A 12345-nucleotide genomic window follows, 5' to 3' on the forward strand; every position below is an offset into this window, starting at 1 on the left:
TTAATTATGAAGTATTGAGAGTTATTAGTGTTGAGAGTCCAAATAATTTTCTAGCTGGAAAAGATGAAGTTCCCTCACTTCTATATTATATAGTTGAAATATTGGTTTTTTAAAAAACTTCCTGAGAAGTGCAAAAAAGAATACCTTTCTGAAATTACAAGAAAGTACCTTTTAAATTAAAAATTACTGTATAGATTTAAAGTAGCTAATGTCTTAAATTAAGAATCGTATTTTGTCTTTTTCAAAATAGGAATCACTCTGAGGAGAAAATTGGATATTACAGAAGCACTGCAAAAAGAAAACACCAAACACAACAAAACCTAATAAATTGACAGAAACCCACCTTAATAGTGGTTATTCCAATGACCTTCATGGTATTTATGAGTATTGATTTTTAAAAATTTGATTAGAAATATTTAAATTATCAAAATGATACAAATTTCATTCAAATGACAGACACAAATAGAAAGCTAGTAATCTCCCCTCACTATCCTTCCCTGAGTAAACAATTTTGAGGTGTATCTTCACATGTTTTTATATTTATATTAAAATAAACAAATATATAAAGAATATGTATAAGGCTAAGTTGTATTACATAATGTTTTCCATTATTTTACTACTATGCTCTTTAGACTTAAATATAATAGATTTTCTTCTAAGACAATAATTCAAATCTTAGTCAGTGATTCTCAACCCTTGTGCACATTAGAATTTCTAGAGGAGCTTGAAAAAAAGACACTGCCAGAGCGCCACCCCAGAGATTCTGGTTTAATTGGCCTGGGTGGGGCCTTGGCATCAAGCTCCCCGGTTCACTCTGATGTGTAGCTAGTTAGAACCACTGATTTAAGCAATGCAAACAGGCTACATGCCTGAATTGTCCTGGTATGTACGTTCCCAGGAAGGCCCTCTGCTGAGGTAACAACACCAGTGTTTGATTGGGAGAGCTCAGGGGGGCCCAGCTACAGTTTTAAGTCTCCTCTGTAAGGTTGACTCTCAGATAGGAAATGTGTTTCATCTTAAAGGATGTTAGAGACAGTCATATGACTGCAAAAAGTGCTACTAGGGCCAGGAATTTCAGAGGCCATGTAAATGACAGTGTGTTCTACTAGGCTGGGTTAATTCTGGGGATTAAGTTTGACTAAGTTCTAGAGATTTGTCCTTACCTGCAGATGGAGGCTTCCCTAATGGAGCATCACAGGAAGCCACACCCAGAACTTGTTTCTCCTCGTCTGGCAGAAGCACGTTCTCAGTGGGTGCAGAAACTTGTTTGGCTTCTGTTGGTCTGAGAGAATTTTCAAGCCGACCAACCAGCTCCCTGTGTCTGTACTGGTGAGCTCTTTACTAATAGTCAAACATTTGCATGCTTATTTAGTTTTCTTCACTCTTGTTGCACATCTGAGAAACACTTGAGAGAATGGAAGAGAGAGGCACAATATAGGAGAGCTGTGGAGAGTTTGGCCCCACTTTTTATATTTGTTTCAATGGGATAAAACAGGCAGCCAGGATTATTAGGTTTTGTTCTGAGTTATTGGTTCGGCCTTCACTAAATGGCTTTTCCTCTTTCCATATTAGACATTTTGAGAAACCAGACAGGTTGTTGAAACTTATTTAGAAGTTTAAAAAAAAGTTGTGAATTTTAAGCAAACGGACCTTGGCAGGTGTATGGACAAAGCCACATTATCCTGAGTAAGGGAACGGAAGGGCAAGGTGTGAGGAAAACGACCAAATCAGAATTGTAATATTTTTCCTTATTTCTTTTCTAGTCATAAAAACAGTAACATTACATATTATTTATTTATTTATTTTGTGGTAGGGTCTCACTCTGTCGCCCAGGCTGGAATGCAGTGGCGCGACATTTTTAGATTTGATCTCTTTTACCCTCCAAAAAATAATTGTCCAGTGTTCCACGTTTAGCTAAAGCAGTGAATTGTTAGAATTGCAGCAAAACAATGAACCAAACCGTCAACCGCGAGCAACCTGTACTTGGGAGGTGAAAGTCAGAGGTGAGATTGTAAGGGCTCTGGGTCACTGGGGCATCTGCGCTGGGCAGAAGGGCAGCTCGGTCATACAGCTGGAGCTGGGAGCCCGGCAGTTGCCAGGCCCTGCCGCTGCTACGTCACGGAGGGCGGGGCGGTGGGCGATTGGCGGTGCACTGCAGCTCGGGCTGCTCTGCAGCCTGGCGGAGACGGGAGGAGGAGCGGAGGGAGAAGTAGGTTGCGAGCTCAGCACAGGCTCCGGCGCTGGCTCCCGCAGATGAGTTTGGGAGATGTCTAAGTGATTTTTTTTTTTTCCCGGAAGGCAAATGGCTGGCGTGGAAGCACAACCCGCTTTCACTCTTCGAATTTGTGCTTAGGTCTTTTCTTGTACCTTGCGACTCGTGACCAACATGCTGTGATGTGTGCCGAGGGAGGAATTGGTAAGAGTGAGACGGCGAATCCCTCTGACTGTCCCAGACTTCTGCTTCACCGCCCACCCGCTTTTCCTTTCTGTTTCTCTCTCCTGTTTCTCCCCGCTCCACTTCCCTAGTCGTGTTTAGATTTGATGACATGGCTCAAAACTACAGTTCTGGGCTGTTACTGAACTTAAAAAAAAAAACAACAAAAGATAAAATGATTACACCATTTTCAATCATTTGATTGTTGAAGGGGAATTTAAAAATCTATTTTAAATGCTGGATTTTGTAAAAAGGTAAACTGTGCACACGCGGGCGCACACGGGCACGTACATACACGCATTCTCACACACACACCTTTGTACACGCTGGCATACACGGGCACGCACACACACGCATTCACACACACACACTCCTTTGTCATCCCGTTGTGAAATAAGCAGTTGAAAGAAATTTTGGTTATCTGCCTCAAAGGTGATGAAAAGGGAAGGTGTTGAAGATTTAGCCCAGCAGATTGATTCCTTAAGGTTGATTCCCTAAGGTTGATTCCTTAGGAAGAAAAAGATGTTTGTATTGGAGCTTTCTCAGAAATAGTTTTCAAAGGAGTGCTACAAAGAAGCCCCCATGCTTCCCCCAAAACCCTAACTTTAAAGAACCTAGTTGTTATTCGGGGCACCCTTTATTTTACGTTATAAAACATGTAGTTTTAATTTACCACGTACAGCAGAGAGACATCAGTTGGTTAGGGAATGGATGGTTATTTTGGTGTCTGGGACCCTGTGCCTTTAGAAAGAATATGTTTTAACTGCTCTTATCGTGCTAGCTCAGGTTTTTAAAATGTGATCTGAATAAGACCAAAGTTTCTTCTTGCATTCTTTTCATGCTGGTTCTAAGCAGGGAGAAAAACAAGTCTGTATGGACAGAGCAAACCTCTAACTCAAAATCAACCTTGAAAGATGCATCAACAAAGACAGGGGCTCCTCATCCACCAATATTTACTTCTATCAGCCTTTAAATCATGTAGGTCACATTTCTGTGAAGAATAGCATCATCGAAAACCCTTGCTGACTTGTGAAGAGCAAAAATCATTGCAACGGAGTAGTTCATTCAGTGTCCGCAGCAAGAACCTCCCACTCCGATCCACCTCAAAAAGTAATAACTGCTTCTTCTGGACTGTTTTCTATTCTCACTACAAATACGTATCATATACATACATTGAGATAGTTTATTTTTATTAAAATGAGGTCATTTTATGCATTTGGAAAAATAACTTAGCAACATTTTAAAGTTTTAGGGAGTTTAAAAATAACATTTAATTTTCATGCTAATTTAACGTTCATTAAATTGCATGAAAAAGAGGGAAAATCTAAGCACTCTAAACTAGGATGGGGGGAGTGTTTGACCCTGGCTTAGCAAAACCTGAATACTTTTCATACTTAGTGACTAAATAGAATTGAATAGGGCCGGGCGCAGTGGCTCACGCCTGTAATCCCAACACTTTGGGAGGCCGAGGCAGGCGGATCACCTGAGGTCAGGAGTTCGAGACCAGCCTGACCAACATGGTGAAACCCGTCTCTACTAAAAATATACAATTGGCTGGGCGTGGTGGTGCATGCCTGTAATCCCAGCTACTCGGGAGGCTGAGGCAGGAGAATTGCTTGAGCCCGGAAGGCGGAGGTTGCTGTGAGTCGAGATCGGGCCATTGCACTCCAGCCTGGGCAACAAGAGCAAAACTCCGTTCACCCCCCCAAAAAAAATAGGATCTCATTTGTTTTGCTATTGTCAGTAAAACGAAGGGAAATGCTCAAATATGATTACAATTTATAATAGAACAGAGGTGACTCACCTGTCAGACAAATGTGCTTCCTGTAATTGACTTTTTAAATTAAGGGTTAAAAAAATGTACACATATTCAAGCCTTCATTACATGTTTTCTTTATTGTCTGATATAGTTGGAAGTAGTTCTTCTAATGAAGAAGAATCAAAGAAAATGCTACAAGTAAGATTGTTTGAGAATTCTCACAGAACAATGCATTGATAAATATAAATTTAATAGTGCTTGAAGAAAAGGAGAATTGATTTATCAACTCTAGGAACAAATATATGTGTGCTGGATGCTATCGCTATTCCTGGTCAGTTATTCCTTCGATATTTTCTTAGATAAATTTATTTCATTTCAGAAATCATTTTAGCCATAGAAACAATACTTTTTTATCACTTTGCAGAATAAGGACTAACAGTGATGCTAGTTTTGTAAAAGAGTTGTGGCCTTAATGGAATTTTTTTAATGCTACTCAATAAAAGGTATATCAATACAACTATTTGAGGCAATTACGTGGTATTATGTATTAAAACCTGTGAATGTTGGGCCAGGCACAGTGGCTCATGCTTGTAATCCTAGCACTTTGGGAGGCTGAGGCAGAAAGATCCCTTAAGCTCAAGGGTTCAAATACCTGCCTGGTCCCATTTTGCTCCCATCTCTACAAAAACAAAACCAAACCTGTGAATGTTCATAGCCTTTGACTAAGTGATCTTGGGTCTAAAAATATAGCCTAAGGAAATAATATGAATCGCATATGAAGATTTATAAATGTTTATTACCATCTTATCTGTAATACAAAAAAATGGAAACAAAGCCCCAATAACAAAATATTTAAATAAATTAGTGTAGTTTATATATCTATATTGATAAAACTCAGTTACAAAAGTTTTTTAAAAATTTAATGACTTGGAAATATACTTGCAATGTATTCCGTAAAAAAGTGAAATTTAATATATTATCTTATGTGTAAAATATAATTTTGAAATAAATATATAAAATTCATTTAATCAAAAATATTTATTAAGCTGTTACTCTAAGACAATGTCCTAAATTAATAAGGATTGAAAAAGATTAATGCAGTTCCTGTTTGCATACAAGTTTCTTTTGCATCAATAGGCATATCCATTAAAATATCATATTTCCCCCACCCCCTAGAAAATGTATTCGTAGGTGGTAAAGTTACAGCTTGATTTTCTTTTTTATGTTTTTCCTAATATTCCAAAATCTTTTAAAGCAACTGTTATTTTTATAACGACAAAATACCACTTTCAGAAATATCACCGAGAAATATAATAAGCAAAAAAAAAAAAAAAGATAAATGGTAAGCTCTGTATTTTACATGCTCCCTTTAAAAAGATATTATAAAAGCAGTGCGAGATTGCTATGGTTTAAATGTTTGTTCCCTCCCTTTCTGAATTCATATGTTGATTCCCAATCCCCAGTGTGAGGGTAGTAGGAGGTACAGCCTTTGGAATACGATTAGATTATGAGAAAGGATTCCTCATGAATGGGATTAGTGCCCTCATAAAAGAGGCCACAAAGAGCTGCCTTGCCCCTTCCACCATGGGAGGATGCAGTGAGAAGGTGCCACCTATGAATCAGAAAGTGAGCTCTCACCAGACACAGTATCTGCTGGCACCTTGATTTTGGATTTCCCAGCCTCTAGAACTTTAGGAAATAACTTTTGATTGTTTAATCACCTAGTTTATGGTAATTTGTATAGCAGCCCAAATGGACTAAGGCAGAGACAGATGAATACTGCTATACAAATGATCCCCAATGAGAAATAGATATAAATGAGCAATTCGCAAAAGACAAAAAATTTTAATTGTCTAAGGTTAGGGTAGAGGGGATGTTAACCTCCCAATAATCAAAGAATCCCAGCATAGCGATAAATTACCACATTTTCACACATCACATTAACAAACGTGGACAACAAATCAAAATGTATCATTTTGTTGGGAAAATTATTCAGTAATATGAGAAAATATTCATGATATGGAAAAATGTTTATGGTATGAGAAGTGGATAAAAGCAAGTTACAAAATGATATCCTAGTTTTGAAAAAAAATCAACCTATGCACTGAACCCAATTTATTGGTGGGGAATAAACCGAAGATTAATAGTATTTGCATTTGGGTGGTAGGATTATAGTTGATTTGTATTTTTCTCATGGTGTTAATATATAGTTCTAAAATTTCTGCAGTGAATTATATTTGTTATCAGAGAAAACAAGTCACTATCCTAATGAAGCAATTAGTCCTAGTATAAAGAGCACATATATGATATTATATATCCCCTCTTTCACAAAGTCCCCCGTCTCCCTTATTGTGTGTACTTTTTGTTAGGTATCATTATTTCTGAATTATTTCTCTGATGAGAACATTTGGATTATAAGGGAAATCACAAAACAAAGCTATTCTGCTCACATTCACTGTTTCGCCTCCACCTATTTTCTAAAATAATAAGCAGTGTTGAACAGATTTGAGCTTTACTTCCCTTTAATTTCCTGTTGATTTCATTTGCCAGGGCCTACAGCTGATAGGTTTTAATTAAATACTCCTTAATTTCTTTTTCTAAAGTCTGCTTATTCAGCTTAAGGCCTTTTTGAATGAGGAAGATGGGTACTACTACATTCCACTTAGTAAAACTTACAAGGTTTTAACTCTTTAGGTAGGCTAGGTAATACAAATCATAATTTTCTTGGTTATGAGAAGGAAAGTGAAAATCAGTTTTGACCTGTCTCAAAATGTTGTGAAATCTTTTTCTTCGATTTATAGGATTCATAACTACTTAGCTTGTGTTTTTAAACTTTCATTTCCCCTTAATTAGACTATAATAATATAGTTAGAAGGTTTTAGTTAACATTTTAAATTATAACATCCCTTCTTCTTTACTAAATTCTTTCCTAGAGAGATGTCCTCAGATATTTTCTTCACAAATATTCTATTTATCTGTGATGTCCTTTAGCTAGAAATCAACATTTCTGCCTTGCCAAGGTCGAAAAATAATTGCCTGAATCTGAAGCATTATTATACTTTTAATATCCCTAAGCCAAGGACTAAGAAAAAAGTGAAATGCTTTCAATGGGATATGGAAACTCTGAAAGGTAATTTTTACTTTGAGTCCCAGACTGGCTTTCTCCTCCCAGATTGTCTTACTTCATTTGAATCAGGCTAGTGCATGAGAAGAAGTATGGTGGTCCCAAATGCCTAATTTATCACATCTTCTTTGCCTGCTTGATTTGGGTCATGGTCAGGATGGATGGGTTGATGATAGGAATATGTGGATATGTAGTATTAGGATGTAGGATTGGTAACGGGCAGAGGACAGGAGTGGAGCCAGCACGGGTGGTATAGGGCAAGTGAAGAACACGAGAGTGTGGCTCATGCCAGATTGTTGTGTTGCCCTTGTCAGCCAGTAGGATTGCTGTTGTCACAGATGTGTGCTCAGAGATGCCTTAGGAAGTCTCTAATGATCCTACTCCTTGTTAGGTAATTGGCAAACTGTCTTGTGAAGCACATTATTCAGATTTTCCAGATGAGTCGTCCTTCCTTTTCTCCCTCATTTCAATGTATTGTTCACACTTCTTGCAAATACATCTTTTTTTTTTTTCAGTCAGAAGTCTTTTATTTATTTTGTTAACACCTCTGATGCCATGTGTTCATAGGGAAGAGGTTCCAGCAGCTCAGGTTCCTTCCCATTGGCTCTCACAAAGTGTGCTTCTCTGGGTGGAGCAGGCTGGTGCTTCAGTTGAACCCAGGTACTTTTCTCTTTGGCTTTTTTCTTTTACTGATCATTTTCCTTCATGCGTTTCAGGAAGGTATCTCGCCTATTAGAGTGCTTAATGTGCTCAATGTGCACATTAATTCTCTTGGCAAGAATCTTGCCCTTAACTTGTTTACAACAATGCCAACAGCACACTGGGGAACGTTGTAGACTCTTCCAGTTTTGCCATGGTAACACTGGTGGGGCATTCCTTTTTGAACAGTACCCATTCCCTTGAAATCTCCAATATCGCATCTCTTATAGATTCACAGGTATGTGGCCAAAGGAACAACTCCATGTTTTCTAAAAGGCCTAGAGAACATGTATGGGGTGCCCCTCCTCTTTCCCTTTGTGTTTGTCATTTTGGCGAATTACTGGAAGATGGTGGTTCTGGCCGAAAGGAAGTGCAAATAAATCTTATAAATGTCCGTATCATATCACAGTCTTCTCAGATATCTTTGGCAATTTCCCATATTCTTCATCTTAGCAAGTCAGGGCTTCAGTTTGGTCCCAAACTAGATTTTCATTTAATTTCCCATCACTTCTTAATTTGTACTTGAAACTGCTGCCATATTGAACTACTCATTGTTACTTAAATAAACAGTCTCCACCCTCCTTGCCTCCTTGCCTTTTCTAAAATCTATAAATCTCTTCTGTCAGGATTCTAAACCAGGCTCGCTTATAATACCTTCTTTTCTGGGAAGCCTTTCCTCTTCTCCCTTTCTATCCTCTGACCTCGTACCATGCTTTCTCATAAGACTTTCTGGTTTCCCTAAATTCATATACTGCACAATTATCCTAATTTTATCTTTTTTATTGAACTAAATACCTGACCTGTTCTGGGGCTAGTTTATTCATTCCCAAAGCACTCAGCACCGTGCCTAGGAGAAGGTAAAATAAATGTACCTTAGAAAATAAACTCCTAGAAGGCAGATAATTTTGTCCGTTTTGTTCCCTGGTTTATTTCCAGTATCAATAACAATGCCTGGCATATAGTAGGAGTGCCAAAAATATTAGTTGAAAGATTGAAATTACTGAGCACCTTCAGTGTGTTAGGCACAGTGCATTGTTTAATAAATCTCTTTACAAAATTGTGTGAGGTGGTGATATTATTTCCATTTTACAGATTTGGAAACTGATGCTCAGAAAGGCTAAAAGCTTGTGGTAAAGGGACAACTGTGAATCTGTTTGCCAAACTTGTGTTCATTCTGCTAATTGCTATTAGCAATTTGTTGCAGTTTTGAAAATAGCTAATTATATTATCAGTACTTATTCAAAATAAATGTAGTGTGATGTGTAGGTACCATTGAGTAAATTATTGGGATCGGGTATATATCATGAATCTATTTTATAATTCCAGTGAAGATCAACTTGTTTTTAATACCATTTGTAGTTTTGATCTGCCTCTTATTTGTGTTTATATACTATTCTTAGTAATACTTATAGGCCTCAGGTACAGTTTAAATATATGTGTTGAGACAGTTTAAGTAATTGACATGTGTAATCCATGCTTTCATTGCATTAAGTCATGTGCTGAAGTAATTTTTAGCCACTGTGAAATAATGCTTCTCTATGTAATAATTATATTAATATTAATTCATCCACTAGCTTCCAAAAGCAAATCTTTAATACATTTTTGAAATTAATTAAATCTTTCATCTATCAGACTGAATTTTCCTTTTTATAGTTTAAACAAAATAACTAATGTTACCACCTATCTATCTTCATCACATATCCAGTAATATGCTATATTCTTTAAAGAAAATAACAGAATATAATTCAGAATTTTAGTCTCTAATGTGCTTATTTGCCTCATCTGTATAGCTTGAGCTAATAATCTGTGGGAGACCTTTAGAAAACCTTTGATGTAGTCTATTGATATAACCTTTTGATCTTACAATTTTTCAGGGGCTAAATTCTTTCCATTTCAGCTACAAATAACTCTACTTTCCTATTCATTATTCTTTTTATCTCTTACCATTTATCTTTCTTTTAAGCATGTTATTTTCCTTTGCTTTTTAAAAACTTCTGTAGTTATCCAAACAGAAAGTAATTGCCCTATTTCTTGTATATAAGAAAAGTAGTTTCACTGATTATTTAAACAATAATATATACATCATTGGTATGGGAAAGATTAGCTGCATAAAAATCATATTTAATGGTAATGACTTCATGGGGAAAATACACAGTCCCTGACTTATGATGGTTCAACTTATGATTTTTCCAGTTTATGATGATGCAAAAGAGATACACATTTAGTAGAAACCATACTTCAATTCCCACACAACCATTCTGTCTTTCGCTTCCAGTATAGTATTCGGTAAAGTACATGAGATATTTAACACTTGATTATAAAGTAGGCTTTGTGTTAGATGACTTTGTCCAACTGTATGCTAATATAAGTGTTCTGAGCACATTTAAAGTAAGCTCAGCTAAGCTGTGATGTTCAGTAGGTTAGTGTATGACATGCACTTTTGACTTATGATATTTTCATTTACCATGGGTTTATGAATGAGCATCTGCATTCATTAATTAAAAATAAGTCCAGAGTAGATTTGAGCTGCCTAGGTCTATGATTTTCAAAGTGTGGCCCCCAGAGTAGGCCCCATCAGTATCACTTGAGCTTGTTAGAATGCAAATTATCAGGCCACTGCAGAGCTACTGAATCAGAGAAACTGGTGTGATTGTGTGCTTGGGTTGGGGAGGGGGCAGCAGGGAGGGCAGAATCTGTGTTTTAACAAGCTCTCTATGTGATTCTGATCTGCGATAAAGCTGGAGACCACAGGCTTGGAGTAAGATCCTCAGGTGAGCAGCCCAGTATATTCACTGGGCTTTGACAGGTAGGTACCTGACTTAAAAGGTCTCTGGGAAAGGGGATTTCATTTACTTTCCTGTATGCTGTTTCAGATACCTCTGTGTTATTACTAAGCTGGCTGCAAAAGTCATTAATTTAACACATGAAACTGAAAACGACAGTCAGAAACACAATGTTCAACACTTAAAGGTTTGTGCTGGATAGGTTTTGTTATTATTTGCTTCTTGGCAACAGATTCCCTTTAAAAAAACAGAATTAAACTAAACTTTTGTGCAAATGTTTCATAAGGGAAAAAGAGTAAGACTTTTTCCCCCCAGTTCTTTGATCTTGGCTGTATTTGGGGATAATGATTGAAAGAAGCAAATGTGAATCTTATGACTTTCAGTAGAGAGTTTGTGCCTAGGGAATCAAGTTTTCTTAGCGATCCTGCATGCTTTTGAAGTGGTAAGGAATGATACGCCTACTGTGACCATTAAAGTTGTAATTAATTAACTCTGTAAAATTAAAATCCAAGCATAAAAATATTTTCATAGTGCATCTGTAAACAACATAGGCTGTATTCTTTTAATATACTTTGGATCTAATAAAGTTAGATTAAATACCTCATTTATTGCTGGAAATTCTATATCCCAGCTCACTTTATCTTAATGGGCCCATGTGATGTTGAATATGGTCATTTTGGAATGTTGTAGATTGGTCATGTTATGAAGATATTAGAAATAAGCAGAAAGAATTTTGAAATAGGCTCTTAATTAGGAATTGAAAATTTTCTTACCTACAAACTTTTATTTTCCCACTGACTTTAATTTTCTAAAGAGCAATGAAGGTGATATTTGAAAAGTATAACTGACTTATTTTTGAGATTTTTGTATTACTTTCACATCAAAAACTCTATATGCCCTACATAAGTATAGGTGTAAAAATGTTTTATTGAAACAATTATCTGAGCTTTCTTTCGCAGACTACCATTTAAATTCTGTTTTCACAGCTAATTTTCAGAAAGAAGAGTCTCCCAAAACTATATTGACATTTAAGTATGCTATTTATTGCAATTTAGCCAGACATTTATAAGGTAACTTTTAGTAATTATCTTTTGGTAAAAACAAAAAACAAAAACCCCAAAACTGAATGCTTTAATTAATTAGCTTTGCAACATTTATAATTACATGTAATGCTTCTTTGCAGGAACACACATATTTGCCTTTATCAAGAAGCTTATACACTAAACTATGTTGAACTTATAGGTCAAGAAACTTATATACTAAGTTAAACATAATTTCTGGTTTAATATTGAGTATAGCATTATTAGTATGTACACATGTTACCCATGGCCTTATGTGTGACCATTCATTTTCAGTATTGAAGCAGCACGCTTGGCTTGCATTTTATGAAGTTGTGCTTTACAAAAAAAAGGAAAGAAAAAAAAAGACTTAAAGGAATGCACCTCTTTCCCACATCTTAAATGTAAAAGCAATACATTAAGTTCTGTGTATAGGCCTCATGATTATATGAAGTTTCATCAAAATTTAACTTTTTGATTAAAATGAA

At 36.4% G+C, this 12345-nt stretch overlaps 1 protein-coding gene across 3 annotated transcripts in view; it reads left to right on the plus strand.

The window, feature by feature from the left end:
• Nucleotides 1–2179: 2179 nt before the first annotated feature.
• Nucleotides 2180–12345, plus strand: part of ATP10D (ATPase phospholipid transporting 10D (putative)) — a 123817-nt gene continuing 113651 nt past the window's right edge. The window contains exons 1-2 of one of the 3 annotated variants that reach the window (XM_063705257.1): nucleotides 2180–3544; nucleotides 4345–4524. In XM_063705257.1, coding sequence (XP_063561327.1) covers nucleotides 4496–4524 — 29 coding nt within the window. In that variant the 5' untranslated portion in view covers nucleotides 2180–3544; nucleotides 4345–4495. Of the gene's footprint in view, nucleotides 3545–4319; nucleotides 4525–12345 lie in introns of those variants that run through there. The other 2 variants (XM_063705259.1, XM_063705258.1) reach the window with 2 other exon arrangements.

Source organism: Gorilla gorilla, chromosome 3 (assembly GCF_029281585.2).
Source record: "Gorilla gorilla gorilla isolate KB3781 chromosome 3, NHGRI_mGorGor1-v2.1_pri, whole genome shotgun sequence".
NCBI classification, from domain to species: domain Eukaryota; kingdom Metazoa; phylum Chordata; class Mammalia; order Primates; family Hominidae; genus Gorilla; species Gorilla gorilla.